At 44.3% G+C, this 19828-nt stretch overlaps 1 protein-coding gene across 6 annotated transcripts in view; it reads left to right on the forward strand.

Annotated features, from left to right (window-relative positions):
- The window catches only part of METTL15 (methyltransferase 15, mitochondrial 12S rRNA N4-cytidine), a 456062-nt gene that overhangs the window by 192562 nt on the left and 243672 nt on the right, over positions 1–19828 (forward strand). For all 6 annotated transcript variants that reach the window (XM_077460855.1, XM_077460858.1, XM_077460854.1 and 3 more), the window contains exon 3: positions 9220–9356. In XM_077460855.1, coding sequence (XP_077316981.1) covers positions 9220–9356 — 137 coding nt within the window. The remainder of the gene's footprint in view (positions 1–9219; positions 9357–19828) is intronic.

The raw sequence follows: 19828 nt of genomic DNA on the forward strand, positions 1-19828 counted from the left end.
GAACCTAAATAACTAACTGGCTAACCAGCGTCACCAGTGACACTTATACTGTGATCGCTGGTGAAAGGGGGTGAAAGGGTTAACTAGCAGCAATCAGGGGGTTAAAACCATTATTGGGTAGTATATCGGGGTACCTAGCGCTATAAAAACCTGGCGGTGAACCTAAAAAAATAACTAGCTACCTAGCGACACTAGCGACACTGATGCAGCGTTCAGAAAAATTATCGCTTAGTGACACTGGCAAAAGGGGGTGAAAGGGTTAACTAGCGGAAATCAGGGGGTTAAAACCATTATTGGGTAGTATATCGGGGTACCTAGCGCTATAAAAACCTGGCGGTGAACCTAAAAAAATAACTAGCTACCTAGCGACTGTAGCGACACTAATGCAGCGATCAGAAAAACGATCGCTTAGTGACACTGGCAAAAGGGGGTGAAAGGGTTAACTAGCGGCAATCAGGGGGTTAAAAACATTATTGGGTAGTATATCGGGGTACCTAGCGATATAAAAACCTGGCGGTGAACCTAAAAAAATAACTAGCTACCTAGCGACACATGCAGCGATCAGAAAAATGATCGCTTAGTGACACTGGCAAAAGGGGGTGAAAGGGTTAACTAGCGGCAATCAGGGGGTTAAAAACATTATTGGGTAGTATATCGGGGTACCTAGCGCTATAAAAACCTGGCGGTGAACCTAAAAAAATAACTAGCTACCTAGCGACTGTAGCGACACTAATGCAGCGATCAGAAAAACGATCGCTTAGTGACACTGGCAAAAGGGGGTGAAAGGGTTAACTAGCGGCAATCAGGGGGTTAAAAACATTATTGGGTAGTATATCGGGGTACCTAGCGATATAAAAACCTGGCGGTGAACCTAAAAAAATAACTAGCTACCTAGCGACACTAGCGACACATGCAGCGATCAGAAAAATGATCGCTTAGTGACACTGGCAAAAGGGGGTGAAAGGGTTAACTCTAGGGGCAATCAGGGGGTTAAATCTTTATTGGGGGGTGATAGGGGGCTACCCTGGACCTAACACTAACTGTCCTGACAGTTTTTACTGTCACAACTGACACTGAATGCATTGATCAGTAAAGAAATGATCAATGCAATCAGTGACACTGTGACTGGGGGGGGATCGGGGGGCGATCGGGGGGGGATCGGGGGGGGTTTGTGTGCCTGTGTGTACCTACATGTCAGTGTAGTGTTGGTGCACACTTACTTTTACTGTTCTCCTCGTAGTCCGGCCAAAAAGACCGCCCCGAGGAGAATGACATCACTTCCTCCTTCCTGTGTAAACAATACACAGGGGAGGAAGCTTCTCATTGGCCAGGAGCGATCCAGAGGGGGTGGCCGAAAACCAACGGCCATCCCCTCATCACGGAGCGCTCCTGGACCGAATCGGACCGCCGTAACCAGCGGGAGGGGGTCCGATCGGACCCCCCACCCGCTGGAAGGCAATCACGTAGATGTACGTGATTATGCCTGCCTGTGCCATTGTGCTGACGTACAATGGCAATACGGCGGTCCTCAAGTGGTTAAGTAAGGTTGAATAAAGATAATAGCCCATCCAGTTCAACCTGTGTAGGTGTATGTGTATAAGTGTTGATAATTATTTTCCATATCCCTGTATATTGTGTTTACTAAGATGGACGTCCAAGAGTCATTTAAAAATATTAATACTCCCTGCTGATACCACCAATTGTGGGAGAGAGTTCCACATCCTTACTGCCCTGACAGTGAAATCCCCCCTGCACAGCTCTAGGCTAAACCTCTTCTCCAATCTCATTGTGTGGCCCCGTGTCCTGTTACACTCCCTGAGACTGAATAGTTTTTTTTCCTATGCTTGGATCACCATTGAGATATTTGTAAATCACTATCATATCCCCTCTCAAGCATCTCTTCTCCAGAGAGAATACATTTAGTGCTTGAAGTTTTTCCTCGTAATTGAGGTCCTCCAATCCCCGTATTTATTCAGTTGCCCTTCTTTGGACTCTCTCCAGCTCCAGTACATCCCTTCTGAGAACTGGACAGAATACTCCAAATGTGGTCTAACCACATTTTTTTAAAGTGGCGGGATTATAGTTTTATCTCTGGAGTATATCCCCTTTTTTATGCATGCTAATTTTCTGCCAGCTTTGGTAGCTGCAGCTTGACATTGCATGCTATTGCTGAATCTGTCATTTACTATGACCCCCAGATCTTTCTCCATCCTTGATTCCCCCCAGAGGTTCTCCCCTAGTAAGTAGTTTGCGTTTGTGTTTTTTTTTTTTTTTTTTTTTTTTTTTTTTTTATAAATTTTTATTGGAAAAGATAAGGAAAATACAAAAAAGAAATACATACGATTAGGCACAATTATTAAATGCAAGATACATAACCAGGTCACACCCTGGGGTACCAGAGAACCATAAGGCATACATAAAGAAAAAGAAGAAGCATAAGACAAAATAAAAGGAGAGACCCAAGACAGTTAAGTTGCAAACGAACTAAACAATGAAGACCACACTGGATGGATCAGAGACCTTCTAAGATCTTAAATAATGCAAGTAATGCTAATAAAGCCAGTGCCCCAGGGGCAAAATACCTAATCACAAGTTACAGAGCAAAATGTTGATAGAAAACAAAATATAAGGGAATGGGATGACAGGGGGGGGCTAAGGACGGGGGGGGGGGGGGAGGGGGTGTAAGGGGGGGGGGGGGTTCAATGTTAAAGTTCGGAGTAAAATGTCCTGGCAAGAGGTACAACTGAGGAAAAGTTGAGATGTGACGTGAATGGGGGGGGGGTGTGGAAGGCAGCTTCGGGATAAGAGACTCGCATTGAAATCAGGAGGGGAGCGGGTCCTTGTAGACGAAAGAGAGTTGTTCCACTTCACATTGGTCCTGTACTGACAGATTGGTGGTCATAAACAAATTCCATTTAGCAAGGAAGTCAGCTTTTTGTTTGCCGTGCGAGAAGTCCGTGACGAGCCTCTCTGTGCGTAGGAGAGAAAGAAGGTCTGTTCGAAGTTGGGAGGCTGGGGGGCCAGAAGGCAGGAGCCAGAAGCGTAGTATGAGGCGGCGGGCCAGCAGTAGGCACAATAGGGTCCAGTCTACCGTGGCTCGGGTGGGGGGAGATCCTGAGACAGATCTGTTGCCTGCTGAGATGGACCACGGTAACAGGATGGGATCCCAATAGCCAAAGATCAGGAGAAGGGGGTCTTTGGGTAGTTTCAGCAGAGTTACATCAAAAATAAATGCTAGTACCTGGTCCCAAAAGGAGGAGATGACAGGACAAGACCAAAAGCGATGAGCGAGAGGAGGCTTCGGAAGATGACACTGTGGGCAGACTGCCCCATCTGGTTTCGATGTGGAGGATAAAAAGGGAATGTAGGCCCTGTGGGCAATCTTGAGCTGGGATTCCCTCCAAGTTTCGTTGGGCGTCAGTTTGTGGACTTTATTGAGACCGAGCAAAATTTTGTGAATAAGATTTGAGTCCGGGAAAGCAGATGACCAGTTTGCAATAGAAGAGGTTGATGCGGGTGTCCGTGATCTTTGCAAGAGCGGCTTGTAGATATCTGAAATTTTGAAGGAGTCGTTACGTATCAGCTGATCTAGAAAGCTTGGTTGAAAACGACGAGATGCTTCCTTACAAGTCTGCGTGATGAAGCTGAGACATTGTTGGTAATGAAAGAAATGGGAGGAAGGAATCAGGAATGTGTCCATCACTTTCTGAAAGGGGAGCGGTTTACCATTGTAGGGGTCGCATAGAGACGAGAACAAGGACAGACCCCGTTCTGACCATTCTGAGAAGGCTTGACAGTGTAGTCCTGGAGTGAAGCAGGGGTTTCCTTGGATAGGTAGGTGTAAAGAAAGGAAAGGCGTAAGACCGGCCAATTTTCTAGATTCTCTCCATGCTATAGCTGTATCTCTGAAGACTAGATTATGTTGGTGAGGGAGGGGTACGGATTTCCAGCGGCTATGTAACAAGGCTGATAATGAGAAAGGGCGAGCCATAGCGGATTCCAATTCAAAATTAGAGTATCTGGACGAGTGCGTAATCCAGTCCAGGCTAGTTCTAAGTAAACAGGCTAAGTTATACAACCTAATGTTAGGCAGACTTATACCCCCATCGCCCCTGGGAAGGTGCAACTTCTTAAAAGCAATGCGTGGTCTTTTGCCGTGCCATAAAAATTTAGAAATAGCGGATTCCAAAGAGGTAACATCCTTGTGTTTGAGCAGAAGAGGAAGGGTTTGCAGGGGATATAAAAGTCTGGCAAAACTGACCATTTTTACTAAATGGCACCTACCCAGGAGCGAGAGAGGCAGATCCATCCAGTTAAGTAACTCTTGAGATAACTTAGTAAACAAGGGAGGATAATTAAGCTGATACAGGGAGGAAGGCATTTTACCAATCTTAATACCCAGGTAGGTGATGTAGGAGGGAGCAACCGAGAATAAGGAGCCGCTTGCCCAGGGTGGGGTGGAAAGAGATCCAATGGGTAAAATTTCACTCTTAGAATAATTAATGCGCAACCCAGAACACAATCTAAATTCGTCAAAGGTATTTTTGATGGTGGAAATATCAAGGGAGGGGTTGGAGGTGAAAATAAGGATGTCATCAGCGAATAGAGATGAGCGGAGTTCCACTCCTCCAATCTCTATGCCCTGTAGAGGAGCTGAAAAAGATAGATATCTAGAAAGGGGTTCCAAGGCTAAATTAAAAAGTAGAGGGGAGAGGGGGCAACCCTGCCTGGTGCCTTTGTGTAATGGGAAATCAGGGGAAAGGAGACCTGCTGCTACCAGACGGGCGGTTGGAGAGGAGTACATTGAGGTTATAAGGTGACTGAAGGGGCCTGAGAAACCTAATTTGGACAGGGTCATAGATAACCAGTCAAAGCTAACGTTGTCGAATGCTTTCTCAGCGTCTAGGGTAATGATAGCATATGAACCAGAAGGATTCTGTTTGGCCGATTCAAGGGCGAGCAGAACTTTTCGTATATTTAGAGTGGCTGTCCGACCTTTGACAAAGCCCGACTGGGCTGGGTGAATTAGATGGGGAAGAATATCAGCTAGCCTGGAAGCGACAATTTTTGAGAGAATTTTCACATCCAAATTTAGGAGGGAGATGGGTCTGTAGGAGCCGGGTTGTAACGGATCCTTACCTTTCTTAGAGAGGAGCTTAATGACCGCTTGGTTCCCGGAAGGAAGGTAAGAACCCCCTGCCCAGATGGAAGAATAAACAGAAAGGAGGGTGGGCGCTACGGTGTGAATGAGGTTTTTGTAAAATTCACTAGTATAGCCATCAGGGCCTGGAGCCTTGTTGGAATGTAAGTGGCGAATGGTGGATTCAATTTCAGAGAGGGTAATAGGGGCGTTAAGGGTCTCTAATTGTTGTGTAGTTAAAGTGGGGAGCATCACTTTGTCAAGGAAGGCCTGAGCTTTTTCTCGGACTATAGGATCTGGAGCATAGAGATCAGTATAGTATTTTAACATGGTCTCGTTTATAGCCTGGGGGGAGGAATGTGTCTGTCCCGTGTGGTCGCGAAGGGAGGTGATGTGAGTGGGGCGATGGGCCCCTTTACAGAGTCGGGAGAGGAGTTTCCCTGCCTTATTGCCGAACTTGTGAAGGGTAGCATCCAAGTGAGCTTTTTTCGATCGTTCGACAGCGTCGGCCCAAGTATCAAAAGCTGCCTTGGCTGAAACCCACTCGTCGTGATGAGTGGCTGAGTTAGAGGACGAGAGCTGCCTTTGGGCAGTATGTAGTCTAGCACTGGCCAATTTGTATCGTTTAAGAGCATTACGTTTGAAGGATGTGGCGTAGCAGATTATCCGGCCTCTAAGGTACGCTTTCCCCGCATCCCAAAAAAGGTTCGGATCCGCCATATGCGAGGCGTTCGCGGAAGAGTATTCCAGCCAGGCCTTATCCAAAAACTTCAAAAAATCTGCATTATCAGCTAAAAAAGCTGGAAAACGCCACATGTTGGGATGTGGGGGAAGATCCAGTCTGTCTAGTAAGACAACTACAGGGGCATGATCAGAAACCGCTATATCGTGAATTTCAGTCTCAGAAACCAAAGGAATGAGGTCGTCGGTCCCAAAGAAATGGTCAAGGCGGGCAAGGGATTTATGGGGGTTAGAGTAGAACGTGAATTCTTTGTCGGTTGGGTGACTAAGGCGCCAAAGGTCTGTCATGTGTAGGGAGTCCATAGTGGAGGCAAAGATGGAAGGAGTCATCAAGGTGGCATCTTGCGGGCGTTGTTTTGGGGAGGATCTATCGATCGAGGAATGCATAACATCATTAAAGTCACCCCCTACCAAATGGGGCAGGCGGGTGAATTTAAGTAGCCACACCGAAAGTTCAGAGTAAAAATGTTTAGTAGGATTATTGGGGGCGTAAACATTGGAAATGAACAATTCTTTAGTGCCTATCCGCACCTCAGCAGTGAAAAAGCGTCCTGAATCATCCGAAAAAGTGGAAAGAACAGTGCAAGGGAGGTTTTTGTGGATTAAAAGCAAAACCCCAGCCTTCCGACCCACTGATTCGGCTCCGAGGACTGACCCCACCCAGATCTTCTGTAAACGTGGAAAATCTGATGCGAGTAGGTGAGTCTCCTGTAAAAGGGCAATGTCTGCTTTGAGCCTCTTAAGGTGGCGAAGAATCTTCATTCTCTTTTGGGGAGAACGGAGACCCTTGACATTCCAGGAGACTACTCTAAGTGGAGCTCAATCAGTGGGTGTGGGCAGCAGGATGTAGCATACAGGAGCCTGAGATTATGTAAACTGCCTAGTCCGGGGGTATCGGTGATACAAGACAGGAAGTGAGGACCAGGGATTCTGGACTGGTAGAGGGGAGAACCCATTAAGTCACAGGGAATGAACCAGGGGAGGGGGATAGAAAAGGGGGATGGGGATTTAAACAAAAATAAGAAAAGGGTAATAACCAAACATATAAACCAAAGCGTGTACTTCTCTTTTTTCCGCATGAGTTCACTGTGTATAGATGGGAGGAACACTCCCCGGCAGAGCCCCATTAAAATCAGAGGAGAAAACGCGGGCAGTGCCAAGGTTTTTGCTTAAAGCCCGCCGGGCTAGGGGTAAACGACCCAGCGTTGGGAAAAGTAAATAGCATGGGGACGCGTTGATACACAGTGGAGGCATGCAAGATCCTAGAGCCGGGTGGAGGAACAAAGGAACAAAGCCGGCACAATACAGAAATCTTAAACCATAAATTTAAATAACAGATCAACAGTAAGATTTGAGTAGATGCGTAATGAGAAAACAAAGACAACCTGGTTAGTTGACCATATACGTGGGTGTGCTGTTGAAGAAGAGAAGTTCAGTTGCTGAACGAAGCGCGTTGCGACTAATATCAGGATCCTTCTGGGCCGGCATAGTGTCAGCTCCCGGTGTGCAATGAGGTAGAGTTCAAAGGCGGGAATGAAGGGAAGGTGGACAACACACCCCGAGCACGAGGAGTAAAAGGCTGACACTGGGCATATCGATGCCAGCAAACCGGGAAGAAGGAGGGGGGACAAAAAAAAAAAAAAAATAACACGTCAAACTGATGTAAAAATGAAAAGAGGATTTTCAGCGGGGAAAGTTGCGATGCCGAGGATGCTCCGGATCCGAAGCACGGAAGCGTTTAGGGGAGTCCTTTCTTGGGCTTCTCTGGTCCAAGGCACGGAGAGATGCGGAAGATTTGGAGGGAGTAGCCGGAGAGGAATCCGGGCGAAGTGAACGTAGAAAAGCTTCCGCTTCAGAAGGGTCTTGGAATGAGAGCTGCTCTCCCTTGGGGGATTTGAGGCGGAGCACAGCAGGGTATGCCAAGGAGAACTTAATTTGTAATTTAAACAGTTCAGAGCAGATGGGTTGGAAAGCTTTCCGCTTTTTTGAAACTTCGATAGAGTAGTCTGCGAAGATTAAAATCTTGACCCCATCGATTTGCACAGAGGGGGATTGCCGGAATGCTTGGAGAACTGCGGCTTTGTCAGCGTAATTCAAATATTTGGCTATGATAGGCCGAGGAGACTTGCGTTCTGGGTTGAAGGATCCTATGCGGTGGGCCCTTTCCACCATGAAGGGGCCTGCAAGGCCCAGGGCCTCCGGGACGCGCTTCGCACAGAAGTCGCCTAGGTTGGCGTTGGGGAGCGACTCAGGGATGCCAACGAAACGCAGATTGGAGCGTCTGGATCTGTTCTCTAAGTCGTCCAGCTTTTGGAAGACATATTGAAGCGCTTTTTCTTGAGACCTCTCAGTGGCTTGAGAGTGATACTGATCATCCTCCACTTCTGATATCCTATGTTCAAGATCATCAAGTCTGGTAGCATGCTGTGCGATTTGGGCCTTGAGTTGTTGCATCCCCGCTTGCACAGCTTTTTCCACAGAAGCTGTAATCATAGGGGATAGCAAGGCCGCCACAGCCTGAGCAATGCGGCTAGTATGTCCATCATCAACTGAGGGAGTGAGGTGAGGGTCGCTGGCCAGGCTGTGGGGAGGCTGAGCGGCTTGCCCATGGTGATGTGGTGGGCCTGTGGTGGCTGGGGGTGATGTGGTGTTGACCCCGCTTACCTCCATGTCTGTGTCCGGCCGGTCAGAAGCTGGTGCCTGAGGAGGTGTCGCGGCCTGCGCCGGAGCCTGGTAGGCCGAAGCCGGGGGCTCGATTTGCGGGCGGTCCGCGAGCGCCGCTGCGGCCGCGTATGAACGGGGACCCGTCTTTTCGAGGAAGCGGTCCATGAAGCGTGGATCGCGGGGGGGGTCACCCGGAGCCTGGATGGGGCACTGGGGCCGCTTTTGGCTGAATTTAGAAGCCGGTTTGAGGGGCTCTGGAGCGGGAGCTAGGCGGGTGCGCTGCTAGCTCATGCGGCGCCGGAACCGGAAGAGTGCGTTTGTGTTTTTAGCCCCCAAGTGCCTTACCTTACATTTCTCTACAGCAAAAATATTTGCCTATTGATACACTTCAAATATAGATTGTAATACTATGTATGGTTTTGTGAAAAGTACACTTTGCTCTATGGAATTGTGTGTGGAATCCTTAAGGCAAGCAAGCACAACAGTAAGTTTGGAGTTGTGGTCCATGAATTATTTATCTGTATAAATGATAGACTAATCACATGTATAAACATGCATATCACTTTTTGCAAATTAACACTGTTGATACAAGCTGTTTGACTTCTCAAATATTTAATTGTCTAATCACACGCATGTATTATATTTATGTGTATTTCTTTCTCTCCTCTGTGTAGACTATATTGGATATGACTTTTGGTGCAGGAGGTCACACTACATCAATTCTGAAACAGGCTTCTAATATTAAAGTATTAGCACTAGACAGAGATCCTACTGCGTACTCCATAGCACAGCGTTTGTCCTACTGTGATGGGTAAGTGCAGCATTTGATTAACCATTGTTTCCCTTGAAAACACCAAATCTGTTGGATTCATTTTTTATCATTCGCTTTTCAAGCTGCCAGGTGTCAGGAGGACCAGATAAGGAAGCTTATCTGTGTTGTACTGGGGTAATTCCCACAGCTGTTCTGAAGAATATCTCTTTATTGCAAAGTCTGTCTACTGACATCCAGTTCACAGTGACATCTTCATTCATGCAGAGACTCTTCACTGCAGATTTAAACTAGCAATTCATAGACAAAAACTATGTATTGATGTTGGGTAGATGACTGGGGGTTGAGACTGTAGCTACTTTTATCTCTGGTTAACATTTTTTAAATATATACGCTTTAACTATTGTGTTTTACAAAAGTCTAGCTTGGTGGACTCAGTCTTCCTTTGGCTTCCTATAATGTACACTATATTATCAAAAGTATTGGGACACCTGTCTTTACACGCCTATGAACTTTAATGGAATCCCAGTCTTAGTCCGTAGGGTTTAATATTGAGTTGACCCACCCTTTGCAGCTATAACAACTTCGACTCTTGGCTTGAGGTCAGGACTTTGTGCAGGCCAGTCAACTTCCTCCACCACAAACTTGCTCATCCATGTCTTCATGGACCTTGCTTTGTGCACTGGTCCAAATCAATTGGTGAAGGGGGGAGTATGGTGTGGGGTTGTTTTTCAGGGGTTGGGCTTGGCCCTTAGTTCCAGTGAAGGGAACTCTTAAGGCGTCAGCATAACAAGACATTTTGGACAATTTCATGCTCCCAACTTTGTGGTAACAGTTTGGGGATGGCCCCTTCCTGTTTCGACATTACTGCACACAGCACTTAAAACTGGGTGAGGAACAGCCAGACTCTGCTATTAAGGTGAGGTTGTGGAAGATGTTTCATGTCACAGGTCATACACCATGACAAGAGCCACAGCAACAGTACAAAAGGCAGTTATACTGCATCAGCAAGGTCTCTCCCATGCAAAATTTTCAAAGCAGACTGGGGTTTCAAGATCAGCTGTTCAAGTTCTTTTGAATGGGGCACAAAGAAACAGGCAATGTTGAGGAATGTAGAAGCAGTGGTCAGCCAAGGAAATTTAATGCAGCAGATGAAAGACACATCATACTTTCTTTCATTCAACATTGTAAGATGTCCATTAGTGCCATCAGCACAGAACTGGTGGAAAACAGTGGGACCCAGGTACACCCATCTACTGTCCGAAGAAGTCTGGCCAGAAAGGGTCTTCATGGAAGAACTGTGTCCAAAAAAGTCATACATCCAATGTGGAAACAAGGCTAGGCAACTCAACTAAGTACAAAAACATAGGAACAGGGGTGCAGCAGGTGCTCTGGACTGATGAGTATTGAAATATATGGCTGTTGCAGGATGTAGTTTGTTCCCTGGCGGGCTGGAGAGAGGTACAAAAATGAGAGTGTGCAGGTAATATAGAAGCATGAGGGAGGTTCCTTGCAATTTTGGGGGTGCATTTTTTGCACATAGAGTTGGAGATTTGGTCAGGGTCGATTGTGTCCTCAATGCTGAGAAATACAGGCAGATACTTATCCATCATTGCCATACCATCAGGGAGGTCTGTGATTGGCCCCACATTTATTCTGCAGCAGGACAACGACCCAAAACACACAGCCACTGTCATTAAGAACTATCTTCAGCGTAAAGAAGAGCAAGGAGTCCTGAAAGTGATGGTTTGGCCCCCACAGAGTCAACTCAACAGACTGGGATTACATGAAGAGACAGAAGGATTTGGGGCAGCCTACATCCACAAAAAATCTGTGGTTAGTTCTTCAAGATGTTGGAACATCTTACCTACCTCACTTAAAACATTTTTCTTAATTTTGATAGTGTCCCCTCATTAGAACATCTGCTAGGTTTTTACTGTGCTCAAAGATTGCTTCTGTACCCAGAGAAAAAAGCTTACAAATAAAAAGGAAACCATCAGTTAGTTGCATGGGTAGAGTACCAAATGAACCACACAGATATACATAAAATATATATTCTTTATTTATAAAGTGCTAAAAAATGTTAATCAGGCCATCTGATTTGATCCATATTGCATCTCTAAAAACATATTTATAACAACGGTGTGTGTGCATAACCCTTATCATGAGTTATAATTATTTATATATATATATATATATATATATATATATATATTATATATTATTATATATTTATTTATACTTATAATGTGAATCCGAAACAAAGCAAATTCTTATGACTGAACTAGATCAAAAAACATCAAACACACATTTTCTTACCAATTAATAATGGTCAACATTATAACAAAACAATAACCACAATTACACCATATGCCTGAATGATACCTCCAAAATAGAGGAAATTACAGAGAAAGAGTTATGCCATAGTAGCAGTTACTGGGAGTGACCGCTGAGGTTGTGGATATTATCATCAGTTATGTATTCCTTTGTCTAGTCCCTATAGTTTAGCTATCAATCAACACACCAAGCACATGTTATCGTTAATATCACAATATTACCACCATTGGCTATGAAATCAATACACGGTCTAAGATCAATTAAATCTCATTTATTTCCCAAGGAAATAAGAAAGCGTGCATAAGATATCAATAGAAGTTACAATAATACATAGCATACAAATCAAAGTACAATATAAGCCATACTTATCGACCCTTATGACTCGACCTCCTGATGGAATAGAGAGAGAGAGAGAGACCTCATTGTTGCAACCCTTTTTGTTAAAGCGGGATTCCACCCTAAAGTGGAACCTCCGCTGATCGGAACCCTCCCCCCCTCCGGTGTCACAATTGACACCTTTCAGGGGGGAGGGGGGTGGAGATACCTGTCAAAGACAAGTATTTTCACCCACTTCCGGGCATAGACTCCCACGGGAGTCTACGCCATTTCCTGCCCTGCCGCGCTGTCTGCTGGGACACACACGGGTCCCAGTGACAGCGCAGAGATTTCCTATTGCGCGGCGCAGCTCTCGCATGCACAGTAGGGAACCGGGAAGTGAAGCCGATTCGCTTTACTTCCTGATTCCCTCACCTCGAATGGCGGCGGCAGCAGCCGAGCGGTCGATCGGCCTCGGCTGCCGGCATCGCTGGAACCCGGGACAGGTGAGTGTCCATTTATTAAAAGTCAGCAGCTGTAGTATTTATAGCTGTTGGCTTTTAATATTTTTTTTTGGGGGGAATCCCTCTTTAAACATACCTCAGCCATACCACACCCTACTGCCAGTCCCATTTGCTTGGACCAATCAGTGTTCACATGACAGCCCTCCTAAAATTACTGACTGTCCTGCCATACTTGGCTTCTGTGGCCAGTATTGCATTTGATGTGCCCTGGGCCGTCTTCGTCATCAATGTCTTTGAAGTTCAGTACATTCCAGGTGGGCTGAATAGAACTCATTCTGCTATTCAAATTGTGTCTTGGTGTCACATTCCTTGCTTTTAAACATGTGAGACTGCATGGCATCAATATGGCTGAGTTCGGCTGTACAAACAGCTGTGTAGATGTATAATATTAATTCCTGTTTGATTCCAACACTATCCCACCCACTTCCTCAAATCCATGTCCACTCTGTGGAAATTCCTATGGGGTGCAAAGAAAGCAAAATGTTCACCAAGTAAACTAATTCCACATAAACAAATAGGAGGTGCAGGACTAGTGGATAACTATGACTACATGTGGGCGACTAGACTTGACCAACTTAAACACTGGTTCGCAGATAACAGTACCCCACTATGGGTTGAAATTGAAAGGACCATAGCTCCAATCTTTGACCTCACAGCTTTACTCATGGGGGACATATGGCTGCCCTGGGACAAATATAATATTCCTCCCACTATACAAGCCTCCCTACAAGCACAGAGGTTCTTCCTAAACCAACATCACAAAAATCTTACAATTGGCTACCAATTCCCCTTAAGCCTACTAGAGGCCAAAATGCCAATGTTGTCACTACAGCAGTTCCCTCCATACGGGATACACTTGGTACAAGACCTAATCGCCAATGACAAACCCCTATTGAGTGAACACATAATGATCACTTATAATCTACTTAACCACATGCTCTTCACATGTATCTGTGTTGTACATTTCCTAAAAAGCAACCCACTTCCAACAATTAGGTTACCACCCACAGCCTGGCAATACCTCACACAAGAACAACCTAAATACAAAAGGTATATCAGTACTCTACAGCCTCCTACAGGACAAAAGATCCTTTCAGAAAACCAAAGCAATGAAAACATGGGAAATAGACATAGGTACCACATTTATGGATAACGAAGAAAGCGTTCCAAACGATCCAAAAAACATCACACTGTGTAAGTCACTGGGAAATGACATTTAGAGTGACTAATAGACGGCAGTACGCCCCTTGCAGACTGGCAAAATTCTTCCCGCACAACTCAACGATGTGCTGGAGGAATTGCAGCCACCAAGGTCACCTAGTGCACATGTTTTGGGAATGTCCGTGCTTGACAAGTTTCTGGAAGCAGGTATTCCAGCTGATCTTTTCAATCACACCCCCACAACCCTGTGTTAGCAATTCTCCATACAATATTAGACCTGTGGTGTCCCACATAATCCTAACTGCTCGATCCCCGGTACTACGAACTTGAAAAAACTCCCCAACCGTAAATATCACTGATGTGACAAGAATAGTTCAACAACCCTATACATTTGAACGCATACTGGCAATCAATTCTCTGAAGTGTGCAAAATTTGATAAAATCTGGGATACATGGACTGCCAAATACAAAAGTTCATAAACACATGATGCTGGAATGTCTTACTTCATCTGCATTTCAATGAACTATGATTTACCCAACCAAATTTGGTGTGTACAAACCTGAGTGTTTTCTATTATTATTTTGCTTCATTATTTTCACATATTTGTCTTATGTTTTTTTGTTTATTGTACTGCTGATAAAATTCAATAAAAACTTGAATGATTAAAAAAAAGAAAATAGGGAAAAGATAGGATGTCTACCACTCTCTGCTGTTGAGGATTCTCAGATGCATACTTTTCTATTGAGAATTATCCATAACAGTGTTGCCATCCTTGTACGCAGATTTCATGGTAATCAAATGATTATTGGCAAATTACCCCAAGCCTTATGCCGCGTACACACGAGCGGATTGTATGGCGTACTTAATCCGTCATACAATCCGACGGACAATCCGTCGTAGTTTCCACTGAACGAACTTGACCACACACGGATACACAAACAGTCCGTCGAAAGCTTGCGCGATGACGTGTACAGCACGTACGACGGGACTAGAAATAGGAAGTCCAAGACACAGCAAAGCACCCTTCCGCCTTGTAAATCCTTTCTGGGCATGCACCATTCTTAGTCCATCGAACTAGCATACTGACGACCGTATTGTCCGCTGAAACCAAAGTACGACGGACAGAATTTCGAAAAAACCGAAATTCTTAGTACTCCGGACTGCACGCTGAAAAAGTCCGCTGAAGCCCACACACGAGCGGATTGTCCGCTGAAATGTGTTTCGACGGACTAAGTACGCCATACAATCCGCTCGTGTGTACGCGGCATTAGTGTGAGCAGCAGACAAGATTTTGGGGCCATGGGTCTTGATTCTCAAGGACTTCAATTGTAGACTGCACAGATGAATTTGGAAACTCCATGGTTGGTATTAAGTGGGAGGGGTGACATGTCAGACCTGTTACATAAATTAGAGGTATGGGGCTGTGAGGTTTTGTTGGTTTCCAGGAGTCTGTTAGAGAGATCTACCCTCACTTCCTGCCATACTGATTATGTTTACCAAACAGGAAGTGAGAGCAACTCTTTAATGACCTCACAGAACTAAAAATACTGCCATTCATTTACAGCAGCTGTCATCAGCCCTGTCCTCAGGGCCCACTAACAAGCCAGGTTTTATTATTACCTTGGGGATATGCATACTAGAATACTGCAATCACTGAGCAGCAAATTATATCACCTTTGATGTGTTTCAGTTTCCTTGCAAACCTGGCCTGTTAGTGGGCCCTGAGGACAGGGTTGACCAACACTGATTTACAGGATACTGTGAATGAGAAAACTACAAGTCCAGTCTTCCATTGCAGTAGATGGCTTATAGTCCTCAATGGATGGCAAACGTGCTGATCATCTCACTTGTAGTCCATTCACACTGCCTACAGCTCTACAGCAGAGGTACAGGCAACAGAGCTGCAGGCAGTGAGGGCAGAAGCCTGGCTTTTGTGCAAAAAATATAACCACATTTACTTTCCTGTAAAAATGTGTGCATTTGATTTTTTTTTTAACTTAGCCTTCTGGGAAAGTGCAAAAATATCACTTAACCCATAAATTATCCTATTGCCATTGCTATCTTATTTTAAAGTGTTTGTTAACCCCCCCCCCCCCCCCAAAAATAAAATAAAAATTAAGATCCTGTTCCTTTAAGGCATGAATAACAGCACAGTGCTTGTGCTGTGCAATTCTTTTATTCCTAACTGGTAATAAACCTTGTTGATCCTGCCAGTTCCTGAGTCCCCTGCCTCTGCTGCATTTGATAATCATGGCTGCTGAGCCCTGACTACCGTGGTCAGGTTACGTGTCTCCGTCATCCTCAGCCCTTGTCTCTCCTCTGACAGTCTCATCCCCCTCCCTCCCTCTCTGCATGAGAGCATTTCCTCCTTGCCTCTCCACTCTCTATTGCGCTGCATAATGCAGCACATTTCAATTTATGTAATGCAGATATCCAGAAGATTCAAACAAGGAGGACGTTGCTCCAGGTGAGCAGTCACTACAGTCCGGATGCGCTGGGTGCAAGCCACGGCTCGCCAACGATGATCAATAGGAAGGAAAGAGCAGCTGCACACCACAGGAACGTTCCAACAATTTTATTGTCCAAACCCAAGAAGTACTCGCCCACCTATTTATCCTTTTAATTTCTAACAAACACTAAGACCCCTTTCACACTGGGGTGCGGGCCACGTTAGCGGTAAAACACCGCTAGTTTTAGCGGAGCTTTACCGCTGATATAGTGGCGCTTTTTGGCTGATAGCCGGGCGTGTTTAACTCTACTAGCGGCAGAGGAAAGGGTTAAAACCACCTGCAAACACCTTTCAATGGCAGGGGCGGTTTAGGCGCAATGTATACTCTGCTCCCGCACCGCCTCAAAGACGCTGCTTGCATGACTTTTTTTCGGTTCTGCAAGTGCACCGCCCCAGTGTGAAAGCACTCTAGATTTCACACTGGGGAGGCTTGAGAGGCGCTTCTCAGCGAAAAAACATCTGAAAAGCGCTTCAGTGTGAAAGGGGTCTTACGGTTTTGGTAATAGCTGGATATCTGCATTACATATATGTAAAGTCACTTTAGTTACTTTACAAACACTTTGTTATTGATGTTGATGTAGTGTATGATCTGGTTCTTGGGCAGGCAGTTTCTACACTCCTGAGGATCTCTACTGTCTGCATGGCTTGTGGTGTAATGTAACAAAATGAAATATAAATTGAAGTCTTCCGCCACTGCTAAAAGTTCCAGAAACATCTTTATTCTAGTAAAAGTCAGAGAGACATTTGAAAGAGTAGCCAATGAGTTTTAGGGGTCTACAAACCACTCCCTTTATCAGGACTAGAAGAAAACATAAGGACATCTCCTCAGGGCCATAGTTAAAAGCAAATAACCAATAGTATTAGATGTAGAAAACATAATGATTCAGGGAACATTGGATAAATTACCTTTTAGCACACAGTATTTTGGCAAAGTTAGTATTCCTAACATGCCCCCAGTTATGCTCATCATGAAGAATTAATACACAGTAAATGGTTACAACTCACACATGGTTTATTGACAACCAATTTTTTTCCTTTATCCTGGCGTATCAAAATAAGAAATGCAAAAATGTATGGTGCCCTTTTTCAGCCATGGTTCTGTGGAACACTGGTTTTCCTCCTGACATTGCTAGGAGTTTTCTGATCAGATAGAAGCGGTAAATTTATTTTCTGCTTACGCTGGACACCAATGTAGAGAGGCACTATTTTGACCACCAATTGTAAGGAGACTACACATTTTTCTGTCTGCGTTTCTTTTCATGTCATTAATTTTCATTTAATCTAATTCCATTTCATGATTATTACTGAAAATTGCTTATTTTTGTTTAGAGCAGGGTGTTTGAAAAAAGTTATCTGTCCAGGTATCCCAACATTCCTTCCTTTTTAATTTAAACTAACTTCAAATTAGAGATCACGCTAATGTACCGTGAGCTGTAAATTTTAAGTTTTTGTATCAGGGGTTTCCTGGGTCATAGCAAGTTTAAGTGTTCCTCTGGGGGTAAAAAAGTTAAGAACTGATTTTGAGGTTGGATGAAAGGTTTAGTATATAACAATTAGTAGTATAACAGTTTTTAAATAGTATGTGTTTTTTAGAAGTTTGCACTATACATCAGACCAAAAAGAGGCCCAACTAACATCCTCCTACCACCCTCGACCTCACCTTTCTTCTTTTTGTCACAAATTTCCTATATTACCTATTTTCTCTTTAACCCCTTAGTTTTCTGTTTATAATGGTTGTATCCCATGCTCTAGACTCACCCGGGACAGAGGCTTTTTGAGGAGACTAAATCCCAATGGTCCTCCAGGCATATACTTCACAAAGACTAGTGTTCCCTTAAATGCCAGGGCCCATAGTCGGTAAACAAGAGGCTAGCATTCAGTCCCCTCCAAAAGCCTCTGTCCCGGGTGAGTCTATCACATTCCACCCTTGTCTATGAGATACCGTATAATCACTGTTATCACAACTTTTAATGTAAGTAACATACATAACTTTTAATGTAAATGTACAAACTTTGTGATATCTGGCTATGCAACCTTTATAATGCCTTTTATTTCTATTACAAAAGATTGAACAAGAAAAATAGGTACATTACTGTTTATGTATTACTGAGTAGCTGGTTCTCCTGCCAGTTTGCGTATCTTAGGTGTATTTCCATTTTTGGTTTAAGACTGCACCATTGCTGTATAGGCACTTTTTTTCTTGATAGCATTGTTGGCCCGCCGCATCTACAATTCCTGCTCTAATGTGTGTGTGTATATTACCTCGCCCATCCTCCTAGCCTCCTGTTTTAGCTTACATTGAGTTGCTCTGGAAGTTGCTATAAACTTGTGGGCATATGTGACCTGTTTGAGTTTGTACTGGTTACCTTGGAAAATATTTTTAACATGGGGGTATATGTTACTTCCTGCACTGATATAACAGATATCAATCACAATGCATAGGTAAACATGCTCCTTCTAGCCTCAATAGCTGAGTTGCCCTGGAATTAGGGGTCACATTAGGGCATACGTACTTTCAGGCAGTCACATACCAGGTACGAGTGTAATAGAGTATTTTGCGGTTATGTAATTGGAATTTTAAAGACTTTAACCACTTCCAGACCAAGCCTAATTTGGCTCTTCGCTCCTACAGGTAAAAATCATAATTTTCTAGAAAATTACTCAGAACCCCCAAATTATATAATTTTTAGCAGAGACCCTAGGGAATAAAATGGTGGTTGTTGCAACTTTTTATGTCACACGGTCTTTGCGGAGCGATTTTTCAAACACTTTTGTTGGGGGGGGTGGGGGGAGAAACAGTTTCATGAATAAAAAAATCAAAAAAAACTTAAAGCCCCATTTTTTTTTTTTGTATAATGCTTTAAAATTGCACATGTTCATGGAATGGCGCCAAACTTTGGTACTTAAAAATCCCCATAGGTGGTGCTTTACATGTTTTTACAGTTTACCTGTTTAGAGTTACAGAGGAGGTCTTGGGCTAGAATTATTTCTCTCGCTCTAATGTTCGCGGTGATACCACACGTGTAGTTTGAACATTGTTTACATATATGGGTGCAGCGTACGTATGCTCTCTCTTCTGCATGCGGGGAAGGGGGTGCTTTAATTATTATTATTTATTTTATTTGTTTTTACACTTTTTTCCTTTTTAAAAAAATTTTTGATCACTTTTATTCCTATTACTAGGAATGTAAACATCCCTTGTAATAGTGCGTGACAGGTCCTCTTTATAGAGAAATGTGGGGTTTATAAGTCCCCACATCTCCTGCAGGCTAGAAAGCTGGAGATCAAAAAAATAAAATAAAATAAAGACCTCAGGCTTCCAAAAGTCAGAGACTGCCAGGGACCATCTGGCCCTTGGTTTTTTTCTATGGCTAACTACCAATGTCAGGGGATTCCTTCATCCGCCTCACCAATCGTACGGGTGAGTCAGTAGAAAGATCGGAGGGCAGCGGGGGGAGCGTCCCCTCCCACCACCTGTAAGAAAGATCAGTCGGCTAAACTGCCGCTATCATTGTTCTTACAGTGCAGGGAATCACCAGCTGAACAAAATGATATCTGGATGATGCCTGTAGCTGCAGGCATCTTTCATAAATCCCCACTCAAAGTCCAGGACATCATATGACGTACCTTGGGCGGGAAGTGGTTAAACAATATTCTTAATTTGCAA

Source organism: Lithobates pipiens, unplaced genomic scaffold (genome assembly GCF_037356315.1).
Source record: "Lithobates pipiens isolate NorthernLeopardFrog02 unplaced genomic scaffold, aLitPip1_a1.2 Scaffold_10, whole genome shotgun sequence".
In the NCBI taxonomy this organism is placed as follows: Eukaryota; Metazoa; Chordata; class Amphibia; order Anura; family Ranidae; genus Lithobates; species Lithobates pipiens.